General features: G+C 36.9%; 1 protein-coding gene across 1 annotated transcript in view; it reads right to left on the bottom strand.

The window, feature by feature from the left end:
* Positions 1-21386, bottom strand: part of PYGL (glycogen phosphorylase L) — a 66390-nt gene extending 45004 nt beyond the window's left edge. Inside the window, exons 1-3 of the mRNA XM_036748583.1 lie at positions 21007-21386; positions 12721-12822; positions 3544-3622 (exon numbers count right to left, since the gene is read on the bottom strand). Of these exons, the coding sequence (XP_036604478.1) occupies positions 3544-3622; positions 12721-12822; positions 21007-21249 (424 nt within the window). The 5' untranslated portion in view covers positions 21250-21386. The remainder of the gene's footprint in view (positions 1-3543; positions 3623-12720; positions 12823-21006) is intronic.
* Positions 21387-22047: the final 661 nt, after the last annotated feature.

Raw genomic sequence — 22047 nt, 5'->3', positions numbered from 1 at the left:
AAGACAACAATGTGAAAACAAGTACAAGTAAAACGTCAAAGAAAAATGCTAATTGGACCAAGGCCAGCAGAAATTCTTGGAAGAAATTAAAGAAAGAGATAAGAATGGTAGGGGGAAAAGTGGAAAAAAATGAGAGTGATGCAAGAAAATTATAAAAAGAGAAGTGACAGCTTGTTAAAAGAGACAAAAATACTTAAGAAAACATCACCTTAAAAAACAGAATTGGTCCAATTGTAAAGAGGCACAAAAAATCACTGAAGAAAAAGACTTCTTTAAAAGCAGAATAGGCAAAATGGAAAGGAGGTAAAATATTCATTGAAAGAAATAATTCCTTAAAAATTTGAATTGGGTAGGAGGAACCTAATGACTCCATGAGACACCATGAAAAAATAAAACAAAGTCAAAAGAATGAAAAAAACATGTGAAATATTTCATTGGAAAAACAACAGACATGGTAAATAGATTGAGGAAAGATAATTTACAAATTATTGGATTACCTGAAAGCCATGACAAAAAAGAGCCTAGATATCATGTTTCGAGAAATTATAAAGGAAAACTGTCCCGATATCTTAGATCTAAAAGGTCAAATAGAAATTGATAGAACCCTCTGACCACTTCCTAAATAAGTTCCCAAAATAAAAATTCCCAGGAATATGATAGCCAAATTCTAGAACTTCCAGGTCTAGTAGAAAATATTATGAGCAGCTAGAAGGAAAGAATTCAAACATTGTGGAGCCACAGTTAGGATCATACAAAATATAGCAGCTTCTGCCCTAAAGGAGTAGAGAGCTTGGGATATGATATTCTAGAAGGCAAAGGAGCTGGGATTACACCAAAACTAACCTACTGAGAAAAATTGAGTATAATCCTTCAGGAAAAAATTGACATTTAGTGAAATAGAGTACTTCCAAGCATTCCTGATGAAGAGATCACAGCTGAATAGAAAATTTGACATTAAAATATGAGACTCAAGAATAAAAAGGTAAACATGAAAGCATAATCTAAGGGGCTCAATGGAGTTTAACTGTTTATATTACTATATGGGAAGATTATACATGTAACTCCTAAGAACTTAATTATTATTAGGGCAGTTAGAAAGAATCTATATAGATAAAAGGCACAGATGTGAGTCAGTTATATTGGGATGATCTCCCTCCAAAAAAGAATGTAGGAGTGAGAAAGAGGGTTGCACTGGGAACAGGGGAAAGGGAGAGGTAGAATGGGACAAATTTACTTACAGAAAGGAGGCACACAAGAAAGAGCTTTTATATTGGAGGGGGAAATGGGGTGGTGGGGGAAGGCAATACTCGAATCTCACTGTCTTTAGATTTGGTTCAAAGGATGGAAATGTATGTATGTATATACATATATATGTCTGCATGTATATACATACATACATACATACATACATACTTATACATTCACACACACATACATATATACATACACATATACATACATATACTCAATTGGATATAGAAATCTATTTTACCCAACAGGGAGATAGGAGAGGAAGGGGATAAGAGATCTGGAAATGAATGATAAGAGGGAAGGTATATTGGGGGAGGTGGTGATCAGCAGCAAGATAGGCTTTTGAGGAAGGACTAGATATAAAGGGAGAAAGAGGGATAAACAGAGGAAAACTGGGATAGAGGGAAATGCATAGTTAGAGATCATAACTGTGAATGTGAACAGGATGAACTAACCTACAGAATGGAAGTGGATAGTAGAATGGACTGGAAACCAGAATCTAATAACATGTTTTGTTTAAGAGATACACTTGAGACAAAAAGATATACAGAGTAGAAATAAAGGTCTGGAACAGAGTCTATTATACTTCAGCTAAAATGAAGAGGGCAGAGGTGGCAATCATGACTTTAGAAAAAACAAAAGCAAAATTTGACCTAATTGAAAGAGATGATCAGGGAAACTACATTTTGCTTTTGGCACCATGGACAATGAAGAGATAACAAAAATTTTTACAAGTTTATCTGACAAAAGCTTTTCTCAAATGTATAGGGAACTGAGTCAGATTTATAAAAATAAGAGCCATTCCCCAATTAATAAACAAAGGACCTGAACAGAAAGTTTTCTGAAGAAGAAATCAAAGCTATCTATAGTTATATGAAAATATGCTCTAAATCATTATTGATTAGAGAAATGAAAATCAAAACAATTCTGAGGTACCACCTCATACTTAGCAGAAATGACAAATGCTGGACGGAATGAGGGAAAACAGGTATATTAATAAAGTGTTGGTGGAGGAACAACCTGGTCCAAACATTCTGGAGAACCATCTGGAAGTATGCCCAAAGGGCTTTAAAACTGTGCAAACCCTTTGCTTCAGTAAAACTACTACTAGGTATGTACCTCAAAGAGATCAAAGAAAAAGGAACAGGAACTATACATACAAACAAATCTTAGGAAGATTCTGAAGATCACCTGGCAGGATAAGGTACCAAATACTGAAGTCCTTACTTGAACTAAACTGACAAACATTCAAACTCTGCTTCAGAGAGTGCAACTCCAATGGGCTGGCCACATTGTTTGAATGTAAAACGTACGCTTGTCAAAAAGACTATTGAGAACTCACACAGGGCAAGTGTTCACATAGTGGTCAGAAGAAGCAATACAAGGATGCTCTCGAGGTCTCTCTCAAGAACTTTGGAATTGATTGTGTGACATGGGAGACACTGGCACAGGACTGCTCAGCATGGCGTTCCCACATCAGAGAAGATGCTGGCTTATTGGATGGAGGAGGGGGAGGATAGATTAGAGATAGGGGGTATAGAGGTCAGGACACCAATTGTAAATGATAATACCACATGAATATATACTAAGAAAGGGAAGAGAGATATTTGCATATGTATCCACTATGACCTAATAACTAAAAGAAATCTTGAACTCATTATCTAATTAATCTTTACAACTCCAGATTAGTAAAATGGACTCTACTCGGGTAAAGTGTGATGATGTAAAAAGCAAAAGACATCAATAAAAACTCATTTTAAAAAATGTACGTATGATAGTCAATGTTTAATATATTAAAAGGATTCAAATTATATCCAATCAACTAACTGAAAGTTAATGGAAACTTATACAAATGTCTAAGTGTAATATTTCTTGTTAGCACTATAAAACCCCCAAAATATTAAGTTTCTCGATAAAATAAAATTACTGAAAACAAACATGAATTTACTAACTCTAAATAAATGATGGTGACAGGATTTTGAACTAAAAAGTCCTTTTTTTTAAAAAAAAACCTCAAAGTATACAGGAAGGATATTGTTTAACAGGATTTTTAAAGCCAACTCTTTTTGTTCAAGTTTCCTTCTCCAATGTTCATTGTTGAGAACTATTCTTCATTGTACTAAACTTAGACATATTTATTAACAAAGTTTAAAGTTTCGCTCTGCCTAAAGATGAACTAAGTAGCTTCTTTAGTATTGATGTGCATGGAAATGATTTGCAAAGGCAGCAACATTCTATTTTCACAAGCTTCTGTATAGACCTGACATCAAATCTCTATCAACAGTCACTTACCAGCAAGCCTCCCAAGACCTCCATTACCAAGCCCAGCATCTTCTTCAATTTCTTCTAGCTCCTCTATGTCTAATCCAAGCTGAAAATAAAAGAAAAATGAGATTGGTTACTGCTTCAAATGCAATGTCATACCTGAGGTAAGAACCAGGGACAAATACAATGCTGAGTCAAGAATTCAGTAACAACTTGAACATTTTGCTTTGCCATTGATATCAGACACTGATCTTGATGACATGGAAGCATAGTCATTATAAGCCCAATATAGGTCTGACATTAGTCTGGTCTATATAATCAAGAAAATTATAAAAAGTATGAGGTTACACAATGGTTTGCCTAAAGAGTAGTTTCTCATAACCACCTCATATTTAAGCAGCATACTTCTTCATATGGTACAGAATGAGATAATTTATTTGCAGAAGAGCAGACAGTTACTGCTCTGACTTGAAAACAAGAAATCTTAGGTATATGGTCCCTAAACTACAAGGTGAGAGGAATTTTAGCCATACCCACTTTTCCTTACTATAGAATTGAAGCTGTTAAGAGCTTGAGATATAGGTAGAACGGCTGAAAGTCCCAACTCAAACTTTTGGAATTCCACTGACTTTATTATGGACCTACTACATGGACTATAGATTCATAAAATTGGAATGGATGAATATTTAGAAATATTTTGGAGATCTGGATGATTAGCTAGAGGCAGAAACTGAAATGGTATTCTTACCAGATACCTAAACAGAAAGTAGAATTAGATGAGGAGTTTGGAAAACAGATCACAAGTTTGAGATCTAGTTTGATGGAGGGCTTTTGCTATCTGAATATCTACTGTGACCCTCTCTTTGCCAAGGGCAGAAGAGCTAATAACTTTATGATTTGTATTAATGATGCAAATGAATGAATGGATGAATTAATGAGAACTGATACTTAAACTTGATTCTCACTGAGAAAAAAATAATCTAGTTGCTAAAGTATATATGATGCAAATCTATGAAATAAAGGGAAAAAAAGGGAAAACTTGGAGTAATTTGACATGCATCCTTGATTTCTGGATAGTATATTCATAAATTCTCCATTGAGACACAAATAAAGGAATTGGTGGGGTTTGTTTATTATATATCCAAAGACAACAGGAAACATTATTTCATGGGACATTTCTAATATACGAATATCTGTTGCAGAGGATCGGGGTGTGAAGAAATTATAAAAACTCATTAAGATCTTTCAATTAAATGCATGTTGTACTCCAATACTTTCCAACTCTAATGCAGAGTTAGAAAAAATATGACTGAGAGGTAAGAAATTAGAGAGGCAAAAGGCTTGTAGAATACACAGAAGCCTCATGCCTATATGTGATGAATACTGTCATTTAGAGACGAAGCAGTCTGTGCTAGACACGGTGAGCCCCAATTAACATGTATAAAAATGAAATCGATGATTTTTTTTCCAGAAAATTTGTTACTGATGTGGGAGTTAGATATTAATCAGCTATTTGTATATAGTCAGACCACCAAATTGTTAGAATAATGATTAAAACCAACATCAAATTAGAGGCAAGGGAGAAAATGAGATATGGTTTGCAATTGAGGTAACACAAACTGACCTATTTAAACAAGCTCATGATGCTGAAAAAATAGGAGGTTTATAAGAAAATATAAACTGTAATGGAAAGAGTACTGAATTTGGGATCATAAGAGATGTAGGTTCAAATTCTGCCATGGGCAAATCATAAACTCTCCAAGACTTAGTTTTCTCAACTGTAAAATGGGAATAACATCTATAGTACTTATATCACAGGGTTGTCGTGAGGATAATGAGAAAATTTATATATGGCACTTTATAAACCTCAAAGCACCAAATAAATATAATTTATTATTATTTTACCATCACCACATTGCCATTTTCTAAGAAAGTTTAACTAATATCAATTAATTATCAACAGATAAAAGATACAAGATACTGCCTTAGCCAGCACCATTTGATCTTGCCAAGTGGACAGAAAGCCACCAAAGGCAATAATAGTTTAGAATATATAATTTATGTAAATTTTTATGGAAGATGGAAATATGGAATATGAAAAATTTATATTTGAAGATTATGATCTGTATCATTTCATAAAATGGTAAAATGCAGTGAAGACAAAAACTAGTTTTGCAGAAAGCTTGATTAGAGACTTCACAAAACAAAGTCATCTTGAGTATATGCAAAGATGAAAGAGGAAGTGAGATTATAAACAAACATAATAGAATTTTAATAAATATTTTTTTCACCATCATTGGCAGTGAGGTTACCGCTTTTGAATTCAGATCTTAAGCTACATTATAAGTCAGTAATTATCAAAACTGGTACTGGCTAAGAAACATAAAGGTAGATCAATGGAATAGAGTAGACATACAATTTATAGTAGCAAATAAATGTAATAATCTAGTATTTGACAAAAGTAAAAACTTAAGATTTTGGAATAAGAATTAATTATTTGGTAAAAATTGTTGGAAATAATAATCAAGATCACACAAGATTTGGCAGCTACCACAATAAAGGAGTGGAGGTCTGTAATAGTAATTAAGGGGGGACTTTTTGCTGTTCTTCTCTTAAGTGCCTTTAATGATTCTGGCCTTTGTTTGAATGGGGCAGATAAAGTGGGATCTTTTTGTCTTGGAGGAGTATTTTTTCAGCACTGAGACAACTGGGAGTCATTGATTTGTATAAGATGTGATACTGGGGATGGGGAACTTTCCCACACCCAGCCTGGGTGAGGTCAGCGCCCTCAGGGCTCTGAGGATATAATTGAGGAGGGTTTGGCTTGACTTTTGGAGCACACTCATGGAAAGAGTGTTGAGACTCTGGGCAAGCCATAATTGCCCCCCGGCTTTGTAACCCAGACAGATATGGTGTTGATGCTTCTCTGGTAACTATGAATTGTGATTTGAATCAGAAAAGGTCTGTCTGCTGATGTTCATAATTTCTGTTTGTATTTGCCTTGAAGTTTAGGGGGTTGATCTTCCCCCCTGAACTAAGTGAATGACGTATGCATGTTTGATTAAACTGACACTGTTAACCCCTTAAAGTTGCTTTCCTTAGAAAAGCAGATCAAAGAACCTTTTGGCAGCTTTCTGTGTGCTGGTTTTTGGTGGGTCTTATACCCCTACAGTAGCTGCTAGCAAGATTGTTGAAACAAGTTCTTAGAATATGATATTCTGAAAGGCAAAGGATCTAGAATTATAGTCAGGAATAACCTATGTAGCAAAACTGAGTGTAATCCTACAGGGTGAAAATTGACATTTAATAAAATAGAAGACTTTCAAGCATTCCTAGTGAAATGACAAGAGCTGAATACAAAATCTGACATTCAAAAACAGGACTCAAGAGAAACATAAAAAGGTAAATATAAAGGAAAAATCAGAAAGGACTAAACAAGGTTATACAATTTACATTCTTATGTGGAGAGAGGATATATGTAACTCCTCAGAACATCATCAGTACAGCTGTTAGAGAAAGTCTAATTAGAGAGTCTGGGTGTGATTCTATTAGGTTGGGATAATCTCAAAAGAATAAAAGGGTGGGGAAGGGGAATGCTTTAGAAGAGGAGGAAAGAAGAAGATGAATGCATAATATTACTTCACATAAATGAGGTATGGAAGGAAAAGTTTATACAATGGAAAGGGCAGTGGGGTTAGTGGTAGAAAAGGCAATGTTTAAACTTCACTCTCAACACACAAATAGGGAAGGAAGAGAGACAGAGTCAAGGGAAAAGGAGAATATAAGAGGGGAAGATAGATTGAGAGAGGCAATGGTCAGAAGCAAAAGATTCTTTAGGAAGGGACAGGTAAAAAAAGAGAAGGATAAGTATAAGAAAATATGATGAAGGGAAATAATACAGTTAGCAATCATAACTGTGAATGTGAATTGGATGAACTCCCACATAAAATGGAAAAGGATAGCAGAATGGATTAAAAACCAGAATCCAAAAATGTGTCATTTAGAAGAAACCTATTTGAAACAGAAAGCTATATGTAGAGTTAAACTAAGGGACCAGAGTGAATCTACTATGTTTCAGCTGATGTAAAATAGACAGGAGTAGCCATCATGATCTCAGAATAAAAGCAAAAACAGACTTGAGAAGATTTTGGGAAGACTGGAGAATCGATCAGAAAATTCCAAGCTCCCAAGATTTCCTCCCACAAAAGAGATGAAACAGCACCTCAGGATGAATATAGAGTGCTAAAGATAAGTAAGAGTTAGGGGTAGAACAGGGGTCCTCCTGGGACAATTGGAGAAGATCTGAAGAAAAACCCCAGGATGAGGTTTAGTCTCTGTGAAGAGTAAACACCTCCAGGCTAGATCCTAGATCTGCTTAAACAACAAGCAACAAATACTAGAGTTAGCTAAGGTGGGAGGCTGCCTCAGTCTCAGCTGCAGGAACTTTTACCTCCGGGACAGTGAGGGGAGTTGGGTGTCTGAGCCAGGGAAGATTGAGAGAACCTATGCTCACAAGGAATGCCAGACCTAGCTGTGGTGAGGAGATGTGGTGGGGGAGAGGGAGGGTTAGGTGGGGTGGAGGGGAGACAAGGAACCAGCGCATGTTCAGTGAGTGCAGAAGCAGTGGGGTGGGGATGCCCCTGGCTGAGGGCACTTACAGGAGGCTAGAGGTCTTGGTTTAGGTTCCAGGACAGAGAGGAGAACTGAAGGAGGATCTGAGGACAGAGGCATCACTCCCCATACCCCAAGACTGGAGGTGATTACAAAAACTAAACTATTACAAATAAAAAAAAATGCAAAGGCAAAGGAGAAAGAATCCAACCATGGAGAGTTACTACGAGAACAGAGAAGACTGGATTCATTTTCAGTGGAGGATACTGAAGCAAAGAAACCCTCTCCTACCCCAAAGAGTAATGTCAAATGGTCATCTGCCCAAAAAGAATTCATAGAACTTATAAAAAAAGAGCAATCCAAGTAAAATAAGAAGATGATGAAAAGAAAGTCAACCAATCAGGAAAGGAGATTAAGAATCTTAAGGATGAAAATGACTCCTTGAAAAGTCTGAATTAGGCAAGGGGAAGCCAGTGAAGTAATAAAGAGATCAAGAAAGAACAAAACAAAATATAAATAATGAAAAAATAGAAGATAACGTGAAACATATCAGAAGAAAAATAACCGCTCTGGAGAACAGTTCGAGAAGAGGAAACCTAAGAATAATCAAACTACCTGATACAATAATACCAGAAATAATTAAAGAAAATTGTCCTGAAGTATTAGAACAAGAAGGCAAAGTAGAAATAGAAAAAAAATCTACCTATCATCACCTGAAAGAGATATTATGAGGAAAACCCACAGCAATATTATAGTCAAATTCTGAAACTCCCAGCTCAAGGATAAAATATTAAGAGCAAGAAAAAAAATAAAGATGGTGGTTCCACAATTGGAATCACACAAGACCTAGTGTTGATTGCAATAAAAGACTGCAGGTCTTGGAAGCAAAAAATTTCATACCCGGCAAGGTTAAGCATAATCCTGAATGGAAAAAAATGGACACTTAATGAGCTGTCAGACTTTCAAGACTTTGTTAAAAAAAAACAACAACCTGAACTTAATAGAAGATTTGACATACAAGAGCCAAGAGAAATATAAGGTACATACCAATGACTAATTACAAGGGGCATGATAAGGACAAACTATTTACCTTTTATGTATGTAAAACATAAAACATATATCTAAGATTTTTATTAGTAACTGGGTAGTTTGAAAGAAAGACTGGGGTAGACCTGAGTATGATATGACTTTCAGAAGTAAAACCCATTTTGGAACAGCTATCACAAAGATCATATAATACTTCTTGGCTGGATTTATACCAGGAATGCAGGGCTTGGTCAATATTAGCAAAACTATAAACATAATTGACTACATCAATAACAAAAACAACAAAAATCACAAGATTATTTCAACAGATGCCGAAACAACTTTTGAGAAAATACAATACCTATTCCTACTAATAATACTGTAAAGCACAAGAAGAAATGGAGCTTTCCTTAAAATCAAAAGTGGTATCTAGTGAAAACCAAGATCAAACATTATTTGTAAGTGAGATAAGCTAGAAGCCTGTCCAATAGGATCAGGAGTGAAATAAGGATGTCTGGTATTACCATTATTATTCAATGTTGTACAAGAAATGCCAGCTGCAGTAACAAAAAAAGAAAAAGAAACTGAAGGAATAAGCATAGGCAAAGAGGAAACCATCACTTTTGCATGATTTACCTATAGAACCCTAGAGGGTCAACTATAAAATTTATCAAAACAATTAACGCCTTCTGCAAAAGTTTCAGGGTATAAAATAAACTCACAAAATCATCAGCGTTTCTGTATATTACTGGCAAAACTCATCAGGAAGAAGTATCAAGGGAAATTCCATCTAAAATAAGTACAGGTGGCTAAAATACTTGAGAGTCTATCTGTCAGGACATACATACTTTTGTAATTTTGCTATTACAAAACACCTTTCACACAAATAAAGACAGACCTAAATAATTAGAGGAACAATAATTACTCATGCCAATATAATAAAAAATTATAATTCTATACAAATGAATTTATTTTAGTGCCATAACAATCAAACTACCAAAGAATTACTTTATAGAGCTAGAGGAAGTAATAACAAAATTCATCTGAAAGAACAATCAAGAATATCAGTGAATAAGATAGAAAGGAAGGGGGTGGCAAAAAAAAGGAAAATGATAAATACTGATGGGGATGTGGGAAAATAGACACACTAGTGCACTATTATTGGGAGAGCTGTGAACTAGTCCACCCATTCTGGAGGGCAATTTGGAACTATTCCCAAAAGGGTATTAAACTGTGCATACTGTTTAATCCAGCAATGCTGCTTTTAGGGCTAAACCCCAAGGAGATAAAAGAAAGTGGAAAATAGCCAATATGTACAAAAATAATTATAGCAGCTCTTTTTGTGTGATAAAGATTTTGAAGCTAAGGGGATGCCCATGAATTGGGGAATGGCTAAATAAGTTGTAATATATGGATGTGGTTGAATATTATTGTGCTACAGGAAATGATAAAAGGCATGGTTTGAGAAAAACCTGGGATGACCTATATGAATGGAGGTGAAGTGAAGTGAGCAGAACTAGAACAATCCCCACAGTAATAAAAATATTATAAAGATAATCAACTTTGAAAGACTTTGCAACTGATCAACATAATGGCCTATCACAGTTCCAAAGGACTCTTGATGAAATATGCGATCCACCGCCACATAGAGAACTCCAGATAGGCGGACTCAGAGTGCTGGATGAAGCATTTTTCTCTTTCTCTTTCTTTTTTTTAAAAACATGGCTAATGTGATAATTTGTTTTGCATAACTGATTTGTTGTTGAGCTTTTTCAGTTGTGTCTGACTTTTTATGATCCCAATTTGGGATTTTCTTAGCAAAGATATAGGAGTAGTTTGCCATTTTCTTCTCCAGTTCATTTTACAGATGAGAAAACTGAGGCAAACAGAGTTTAGTGAAGGGTCCAGGGTCATACAAATAGTAAGTGTCTGAGGCCAGAGTTAAACTTAGGTCTTCCTGACTTCAGGAGTGGCAATCTATCCACTGTGCCACTTGGTTGCCCCCATATGGCCATCCATATTTGTATTAAGTTTTGAGGTTTTTGGTCTTCTCATTGGGTGGATGACAGGCAGAAGGTAAGAAAGAATTTGGAACTGAAGAAAAAAGAATAAAAACTGTCTATGCTTTAAAAAATAAATAAAAATTCAATTTTCAAAAATAAATCAAAGATTGTAATATAATGCTTAAAAACCTTTATAGATGAACTTTCCTAGTTTTGCTTAAATATAATTTATTTCATCCAATTAAATTGTAAACTGAGGGGAAGGACTGTGTTTTCTGCTTTGCTACATAAAGCATTAAGGAAAGTTGCAATGGTTTTATACTTAGTGAATATTACAAACTAAGCCACTTGAAAGATGATGGGTGGGTTTTAGTGGCAAAGAGCTCCATATACAAACTGAAAGCACTAAAGGAAGGGTAGAGATTTAAATACTTCTACACATGGAATTTAAGCAAAAGCTCTAAACAAAAACTGTATATCTCACTAATGACATCCAACAAGTCTGAGAACTATATGCATATTCCTTCATGTTTCCATGGAACTGGAGGAGAACAATAGGAGGAGAACAGAAGTTAATAACCAAAAAGAAACTGCCTTATGAGGTTGTGGTACTTAGTATTTCTTTTAAAAAGAAGTACATTTCATACTGTGTTAAACAATGGGATGGAGTGACTCAACAGAGAAGATTACAAGAGAATTTAAAGAGCTTACAGAGTTTATACTTTGTCTATTTTGAAAAGTAAAACTTCAGATGCTCCAACATAAGAGCAAAAGTAATAGCATTGTTCAATTCTCCAAAAGAAGATAGGAAAACTAACATTTAGGTTATATAAAAAGAAGAAAAACATTTTCGAAAAAGTTTTTCCAGATGCTAACTTTAGTTTTAAAATGTCATTGTTCATCCTTTGTTCTCAAAGAAGACCAATGACATCATGAGGGTGATATCTTGACTTGAGCATGAAATGGATTCAAGTGAGGCAGAACTACGCAAAGTCATCAAAGTCCAGTCGCAAGGCAAAAGTCAAGGTGACTGGCAATGGCTCAGAATGCAATGGATGACCTTGCAACCATAAGAGGAAAAAGTTTTTTTGAAAAAAAATTTCAAAGAAAGATCTCAAAAAGTAAAACCAATCATCTTGATTTCTGTTTTCTATCACTTAAACCAGAGGTGATCAGTTGATTACATTTCCACGTTGAAATGTTCCTTGGCAAAAATACAGTTATTAAACCATTTCATGCCAAGTAGCAAGGGTTGAGAGGGAACATAGTGAGAGCTTGATTTGGTGTTAGGAAGTCTTGGATTCAAGTTTCTCCTTTGACACATACTAGTTATGTAACTATGACGAAGTCACTTAACCCCTCAGTGCCCCTAGACAACATTCTAAGATTATAAATAATAGGAATTACTGAATGCAACCAAGAATCATCAACACAAATGAAAGCACACATCCTGGCCACCCCTTCTTCTTCTTTCTCTCCAACAAAAAAATTAAGGTTACTCCTTGCAAATGGTTAACTCTTAGTAATTTACAGAAAAGTCATAAGAGAAAATGTATAGATTTACCTGATAAATTGCCTCATCACAAGCATTCTGCAGACCAAGATTGATCATGGTGTTCTGTAAAGTGCGTCCCATGTAAAACTCCAAGGACAGATAATAAACTCTCTGAAACAAAGGAAAATAGGGGGACTTTTTATAGAGGAACCTTGATTTTCCTAGTAAAAGTCAGAGAGATATACTGACTCATCAACAAAAGAGGAAAAATTGCTTCTTAATATACATATACATGGGTCATTCAGATGTATAAAATTGACTAATCTCCTGAAACATCATCTAATACCTATGCAACCTGTGCACTCTTTTTGGGCTTCAGTTAAAACGGGATGATAAACAATACTTATAGCATTACTTTTAAGTATATAACTTTCTTGTATATATTTATTTGCTTGTTGGCTTCCCCACTAGATTGTAAGCCGCCTGAGGGCAGGAAAGGTCTTTTTTATTTTGTATTCCTAGCCCTTAGCAGAGTGCCTGGCACATACTAGTAACTTAATAAATATTTATTTATTGAGCAATTGAAAAACATTTTATGAATCTTAGAGCATACTATAAATGCATTGCTATTACTATTTTTGGTGTTATTCTTTTAAACGAAACCATTTTGACAACAGCATTAAGTTTTAATTTGGGGAGAGGGAGAATTATTTACCCCTTATGGAAGACAAGGTAATTTCAGTGTTATAAAATATTAAGAAAATCTACTATGATAATATCCTACACCAAACCCTGCACAGAAAACCCTCATCAACACTTAATAAAATTTCTTTTGAAATCCTTTTGTAGCATCCTTATCAAAGGTCTAACTAGTTCCTAAGAGGACACTAACATGAAAATAATTTATATAATGAAAACAACATTGTAAATATAAACATCTTTGAAAGATTGAAGAACTCTGATCAATACAATAACCAGCTATAATTCCAGATTTATCAGAGAAGCCATAATACTCACTTACATGCAACCCATATCAATTAGTGACCCTTATTTCTACTCAAGTTTGATACCACTGCTCTAGAATGAAGTTCCTGCTGTTGACACTTAGTTTCAACTGAAGTTGAGCTCCTGAAGTCTTGAACTTACAAATATGCCCCCAAAGGTAGGAATGTCAGGCACAGGATTGTTCACCTCTGCGTAGGTAAAGAGATACTGCCTCTTTGTAAGAGACATTTTCATCTCCCCTTTCTTGCTTGCATTCTCAGTGCATAGCACAATGTCTATTAACCCCTCAGTGCCCCTAGACAACATTCTAAGATTATAAATAATAGGAATTACTGAATGTTTAAGCACTTAATAAATGTTTTATTTATGTAAATAATGATGGTGATAGTGATAATGATGATGATAAAAAATGGGGTAGCCAGAGAGTTCTCTAGCCTAATACATGTGTGCTATATTTCAGGTGCAAGTAGTTATGATTTCTGCCATGGTGAGAGAGGGTATCTAGAGCATAAACTCAAGAACAGAATCAAAAGTTAAAGAGGTCATGAAGGTCAAAGACTTAAAAAAGGTCATTAGATGTGGCAATTAGGAGATTATTAGGAACTTTGGAGAGAACAGTTTCAGTTGAATGATAAATTGTAGAGAGTTAAGAAGAGAGTTAGACTAAAGAAAGTAGGGGCATTGATTACAGATGGCCTTCTCAAGGAGTTTAGCCACAAAAGGGAAAAGAGATATCAGATGACACCTAGAAGGCTGGATAGATCAAGTGAGGTGTATTTTGAGGATGGGAACAACATGGGCATGATTGTAGGCAGTAGGGAAGCAGCAAGTAGACCGGAAGAGATTGATGATTAGTGAGAGAGCAGAGGTGATCGAGTAGTCTGTTAGAAAAGACCGGATGGAATGGAGTTGTTTGTGCATGTAGAGGAGTTTGCCTTGGCAAAGAGATCTACCTCTTCACGTGAAACAGGAGTGAAGGATGAGATAATTGCAAAAGACATCGGAGTGATGGAAGATGAGGGACAAGGGAGAAGATGGAGCTCACAGCGAATGGCTTCAGTTTTTCTTTCCTCCAGTGAAATAGGAGGCACAGTTTTCAGCTAAAAAGACAGGATGAGTGGCAGCTATAGGAGGTTTGAAGAAGATGAAAAGGCTTAGAAAACTACTATGGTGACTAGGATAGAGAATCAATTGGGGAAGTGGGAAAGGATTGCCTTGCTGTATTGATAGCCCAGTTGACATTACAGAACACAAATTTGTAGTGTGCCCAATCAGCACAGTCAGCAGTTTTCTTCAGCTTCATTCATTAGCCCATGAGTAGAAGTGAAAGCAGGGGATGCTTAGTGCAATCCAAGGCTGGGGTTTGGCAGCACAAAATTTTTGATGAGATAAAGTGGCAAGGGACTTGAGAGAAGAAAACAGTGTAAAGTTGAACTGGTTCATCAAAGAAGCAAACAGGTTAAATAAGTTGCCCAGGGTCATGCAGCTAATAAATGTCTAAGGCTCGATTTGGACTCAGTTCTTGACTACCAGCCAAGCACGCTTATCAACTGTACTTCCTAGCTGCCTCTAAACTTCCACATTATGCTGCTGGGATCTAGGCTTTCATACCACTTTCTGGTCATGTCCTCATCATGCTGCTCATACGCTGGATATCATCCTTATCTCCCCTTTCTTGCTTGCTTGCATTTGTATTCCTAGTGCATTGCATAGTGCCTGGAACATTGTAAGCACTTAACAAATGTTTTACTTAAGTAATAATAAATTTTATTATTATAATAAATACAGTAACAGCATGTACACATCATTGTATATGCCTTTCCAAAAGACATATCAATAAAACAAACAATTGTAATTGCAATAATCCATTACATAGCAAAACATGCAGTTCATATACAAGACAGCAACAAGATTACAATTACAAAATATCATTGTGCCAAACAACAATGAACAAGTTCTAGATGCACAAGCAGCTACTTCTGCTGCAATATGATGTCAGTTTCGCCGAGTGGAAAGTATGGCTGCGGTGCTTTTGTGGCCTGTAAGAAATGGGAGGAGGAGTTTTGTTTCCACAGAACTAAAGGTGTGCTTCCCCGCCCTCCCCCACCCCAGCTTTAGCAGAGACCAGGCCTCAAGGTCGGTCAGGTGAGAGGTCAGAGGCTTGTACGCATGTGCATGCTTTTTGAGAAGGCAGTCTAGGGAATTAATTAGAGAGACCAAACCCATTTGAACCAGTTCAAGCTTATCTAGGGTCTGGTCTTGGTCAAGAATCCAGGCCTACTGATTTGCATATGTTAAAGAGGGAAAGTAGGGGAAGTAAAAGAATATAGTTTAATCCTAAACTAAGCCAAGGAAAATCTAATTAACTTCACTTTTGCTTCTGTATCCTTATTATCCTATTTATATAAACTGTATAACCTAGGAAAACTATGTAAAAAACAAAGACCGTAAACTAACCGTAACTCTAGCAGGGATGGAGGGAATGGTTACCCCTGCTTCTGCAGCTGTATCAGTGTGAGTGTTCCCGTGAGCACTACACCCGCTCTCTCAAAGAGTGTAATAAAATGCCTTCCTCTGCCCACTCTGGTCTTGAGTTCTTTGGGTGAGAATGGGCAAATCACGTGGATCTTCATAAGGTCAAGTGAAGGGAAGCAATAGGCAGCAGAAGCTCGCCGGGCTCCCTTGGGGAGTATCTCCCTTGGGGTGTCCTGTGATCCCCACTGTGGTGTTAAGAGGGCTACCACTCCGGATTCCCTTGGGGAACCCTGTGGTCTGCACAGCCTTCTTAAGGGGACATCACTTGGGACTTCCTGCCCTGTCTTGGGAGCCTTGTGATCTTACCATCACTTGGGTCCTCCTTAGGGTCTGACCCCTAGGAGGCCCTGTGATCCCCACAGATTAAAGGGGAGGACTCTGGGAGTTCTGTGGTCTGTACAGCCTTCCCTAGGGATTATCACAGGGTTCTTCCTCAGGACTTTGACCCTGCCTAGGAAGTCCAATGATCCCCAAAGCCGTGTGTTCTCACGATTTGGGGAAGTCCAGTGATCCCCAAAACCATGTTTCTCACAGACCTATTAGGTCATTTTGTACGTATCTGAGCTCATCAGTTGACATAGACTAGATGTCCTTATTTCTAAGTTTTACAGATGGTCTGTTTTTCCTAGGTGTTTCTATAGTCGGGGTTCTAGATAAGAAAGGTGCTGCCTATGGTTTGAGTCCTTTCCCTTTGATTGAATTGAGGTTCTCCTTAGTTTTAGGCAAAGTTACTGGATTTCTATACATTGTGTCTGACTCACTCAAAGGTTTTTTCTTTCCTTTTCTTCTTTTTTTGTTTTTGTTTTTAGTACCTCTGTGCTTATAGGAAAGCAAACTGAGCTTCAGCATTCTTAAGCTACTATTTCTATCCTTTTTAATTCACATTCTTAGTTAAAATTTGTTTTCCTTAGGAATAATCCCTTCACTAATCTACCCTTATCTAATCCCCCCTTTTCCCTTCTTCTCTTTCCCTTTTTGTTTTTTTTTACCAGTTGGATGAAATGTATTTTACGTGAAATAATTTCCCCTAACCTTTCCATTCTTCCTTTATCATTACAGACCTTACAGAGCCACTATCTAAATTATCTCCCTCTATGACCCTTGATGATGATAGCATTCAAAGGGAATACATGCATCATTTGACTTATGACTATTGGGAAACAATGTTGTATTGCATTGTCAGACGTTGTAACTATTGGGTATTTTGGTTTATTTTTCTTTGTTTGTAGGATGGATTCAATCTGGAGTGGGACAAAATTTTTTGTCTTTCCTAGAAATGACTTTGCATTGAATGATATTTGTACTATCTACTTCATAGGTTTGTTTTTGGGAAAAGCTTTGTAAACCCTAAAACACTATATAACTATCCACAAGAGGTCATCTTCACATGGATGTCCCACTAGTACCTCAACCTTAATGATGTATAAAACTGAGCTTATTTTCCATGGCTGCATTTCTGATGTTATTAGATTGGGAAATTAAAGGTGAAGAAGGAAGTCAATCAGTGATAGGATTTTATTAAATCTACGTCTACCTCATCGTTCGAGTTTGTTCACTTTTCTGAAGTATTTCCACTGCCTAGAAGCAGTGAGGTATAGTAGGAAAAGCATAGAATTTAGAGTCAGTGGGTCTTGTCTTTATCTCTAATTACTGCTTATGTCACATTGAGCAAGCTGCTTAAACTCTCTGGATGCCAGTTTTTCTCATCTGCAAAATGAGGGGGTTTGACTAGAAGATCATGTTCTAGTTTTACATTATACCATCGTTTTAGTCCAGTGTCAAACATGTGACTCAGGGTATGGGCAGCTCACAAAATTCCCAAGTGCAGACTGAAGTAGATTAAAATATAATTGGGAAAAATTTAACAAAATAAAAATATGATAAAACACAGATCACATTAACATGTGGTTTTCTAAGTTTGACACTACAGATTTAGACTACTGAAATGAATAGTTTTCTTTACAGGGATGCTCGAATTCCTTCTCTCACACAACTCCTACTCCACTCCGTCTCTCATGTTGTCAGAATACTCTGATGTACAGATGTGGTCATGTCTTTTGGACCTGAAAATGGCAGGTGACTCCTTATTGTGTATTGATTAAAATTCAAACTCCTTTCACCTTCATTCAATGCTCTCCACAATCTGGTGCCACCCTGCCTCTCCTGCCTTATTTCCTATTACTTCCCCAATGCACCCTATGCAACAGCCAAACTGGAACTGCATTTTGTGCTTACACTCATCTTTTCTGCATCTCAAATGTTCTCTCTCCTTTTTTGTCTATTGCCACCCTTTAAAGCCCAATTCCAGTGTCACCTTCTTCATAAGGCCTTCCTTGATCCCTTGCTGATCTCCCAGTCTTCATGTAAGGACCTTGTTGTACATGACCTTAATATACTCATGTGTCACTCTCAGTTGAAATGATCTGTATTTATGTCTATGAGCAAAGACAATGACCTGGAACAAACTTTGGGAAATCATATAGTACAACTCTCTCACTTTACAAATGATGAGGTTAAGGATCAGAGAAGTTAAATGACTTGCTCAATATCACGTAGATAATAAACTGAAAATCTGGAATTCAACCCCACATGATATAATTTCAAGTTCTAAAGTTGTTTCTACTATTACTGTGGTGTCCTCACCTAGACTGGAAAGCTACACAACGTCAAGGATCATTCCTTCTTACTGTCAAAATGAAAAAGGAAAAGTACAGAGTTTGAAATATGTCTGCTTTATTGTTTTGAGAAAGTATTTAATGGAAGAGAGGTTCAAAATATTACCTAAAATTGAAGTTTTGTTGTTATTTGTCCAAACCCCTCTTCAGCCCCAATAAACAGGTAACATGTTAATTATCTAATTTTTCCTTCAATTACGCTGAAAAAGATTTAGATCATCTTAAAGTTCCCTTCTACAACTATTATCCCACCCTCAGCTGATTCTCCCACTTCTCCAGTCCTTTCAGAAACTTGAACAAGTGTAAACATTCCTCTGGCTAGCTAGTCCAGTTCACTGTATACTAATAGGCATGCAGTGTAAATGTAAGTACTTATTTTTGTTGCACATTATAATCACTCAAATTGCTTAAGTTACTTGAATAGTCATACCTGAACCTCAATTTCTTTACCTATAAAATTAAGACGTTACATTAAATGTCTTCTGAGGTCTTTTCCACCTTATAATTTGAGGCTTTACCAGGAATTTTCCCTTTAAAATCATTTTGCTCCATAGGAATGAGCATTCACAAAATCAAGTATCGTCAAAATCTACTTCTAAATAAATCTATGCCCAATGGAAACAAAAGTGTACACAATATCACTTGGCACAAAGCTTTAACCAATACCACTTAGGCTACAAAAGCTATTTATACTCTGATATTCTTTCCTGTGGTTTCAAGGTCATACCAAATCACTTCAGAAAAGCTCACTTCTACTAGGTTTAAAAGATTAAATTAGGCTTCAGGGTGATATTCCTGAATTCCAAAGAATTAAAAAAGTACAAGTAATGTAGCATTTGCTGGGCAACTATCCTATTTGACCCATGGGATAGTACCATCTGTAGCCCAGCCATACCTCATTGTGATTTCTAGACAGTCATCCTTCTAAGGCTCTGATCCCACCACACTGGCAAAGCAGAATGATCACAGAGGGACCAAGGGAATTAAATTAAGAGTATCTTTCATTTTTAATATAACACTTTATAATTACCAAGCACTTTGCTCATAATCTTGTGAGGTACCTAGTGCAAGCATAATTCCCACTTTATAGATAGGAAAATTGAAGCTGAGACCAGACAAGTGCCTTGCCTAAGGTCACAGAGCTAGCAAATGTCAGAGGAAGGATTTGAAACCAAATTCTCTGAATCAAAGGATAATAGACAGAGTTCATGGAAAAGAACTTAGAAGTCTAGTCCAACACTCTCATTTTACAGTTGAGGAAACAGGTCCAGAAATGTTAACTGGTATTTTCAAAAATCATCTCCTCCATCAGGCCTGCCTTGATCTTTCCTCATCAAGTAATGACTTTCCCCCCAAACTCACACACTTTGTTTTGTATCTTTTCAATGTCCTTACAGTACATATTATAGTTAGTGCTATATGTTTCACATTCTCCCACCTTGTGAAAGATAAGGACCATAAAGGCAGCTTTCCCTTATTATATCAGTTCTGTATCTTCTTCCAGTTGCTACTGCAGTGTTGTGCATACAGAAGGTCCTAAATGTTTATTGCATGAAATAAGAAGCATATCAGGGAAACGGTGGGAAGGAATGTGGTTAAATCTAGAGTTCAACATTTACTAGCTGTGAGATAATGGGTAAATTACCATTTCCTGGTCTGTTTGCCCATCTGTGAAGTGGGAATCATTGCCTAACACTGAGGTTGAGTTGAGGGTGATTTTTTTTTTTTACACCTTAAAGCACTATATAAATGTCTACAATTATTAGCACGATTATAGGGATGTGGAGGGTATTTACTAATAATTTCCAAAAATCCACTTGGCACTGAAATCCTGAAGTAACAGATTATTAGAACTAAGGGGATTTTTGAGATCAGATTGCATGCTCTCCTTTTACAGAAAGACCAAATGTGAAAAGAGGGAAAAGTGAAGCCTAAAGAGGCAAGGAAAATTTGCCGAAGGCGACTTAACAAGAATTAAGTAGTGGAGACTGGAATCCAAGAAGTCTATTTGCAAATTCAGCTTTTTCCACCTGAAGCTGGAAGAGCTGCATCAGGAGAGCAGGGCAGCAGGAAAGGGTTCAGAAGGTTTAGGATGTAGAGGATGAAGAGCGGTTAGGAAGAGGGGAGGCCTTTTTAGTACCTTGGGGTGCTTCTCATAGTAGTACTGCTGAGTGCGGATCCAGCGCCCCACCAGGTGGTCACGCACGGTGTGGGCTAAGGCAAAATAGTAGTCTCTAGGGGTGGCCACATTCCGATCCTTGACCAGAGTGAAATGCAAGTGCCGATTAAAACCCTTCTTCAGTTCCGCCACGTTCTCAACGCCCACGATACCACGGATACTAATCTGCTTGCGCTTCTCCTGATCAGTCAAAGGTTTAGCCATGGCTGCGGTGTGGACCTACATCCACTACAGCTAATGCTAGGAAGATTTGTCCAGCTGAGAGCGAATGAGGTGCAAGTCAGAAGTTATGGGATGCGATGGGCCACGGAGAGAATTGCTGCGGCTTGAGACAGTTTAGGGGAAGTTTTGAGGCTCCGCCTCTCTGAGTGGAGGCACGTCTGATTGGTGTTCTGCGCTGCCCCGCCCTCCACACAGTAGCTGCAAAGCCCTAAAATTGTGCTATACCCGAGAAGATCCTCAAGAGGGAGGGGTCTCGAATTAGACTAGACCCTTAATAACTGCTTGCAAATTAATTGATTGATGGAGCGGTAATATCCCTTTACGATCCAGCCTCCTGTTGCCATAGAGACATTGCCTTGGTATGGGAAACAACCTAGGCGTCACTTTTTAACCTTACAAAAAAAAACAAAACAAAACAAACAAACAAACAAAAAAACCCTCACATCACCCTAGTCTAGTACATCGTGCCCTGGGCTGCTTTTGACTCCTTTAACTCCTGGAGTCCTGGGAAGGAGGCACATACAATTCAAAGAATTGCAAGCAGCCATCCAGTCCAATCACAACTGAAGGAACGTCTGCCCGGCTTTTCAGCTAGCTTCCACATTTGGGTTACTCTTAAAGTGATAAAAATGCTTGTGTTTTAAAGGGATCAGATCTTAAATTTGATTTTTTCACTGAAACTTTCCTGCTGAGTCTTCAAGTGTGGCAAAAAATTTTTTTTTGCCAATAGCAAGAAAGCATTTGTGAACATATACTTTTAAAAAGGAGTAATTGAAGGCT

Source organism: Trichosurus vulpecula, chromosome 3 (assembly GCF_011100635.1).
Source record: "Trichosurus vulpecula isolate mTriVul1 chromosome 3, mTriVul1.pri, whole genome shotgun sequence".
Taxonomy (NCBI): Eukaryota; Metazoa; Chordata; class Mammalia; order Diprotodontia; family Phalangeridae; genus Trichosurus; species Trichosurus vulpecula.
Note: the sequence above shows the minus strand (reverse complement) of the source record. Positions and strands in the feature narration are given on the sequence as shown.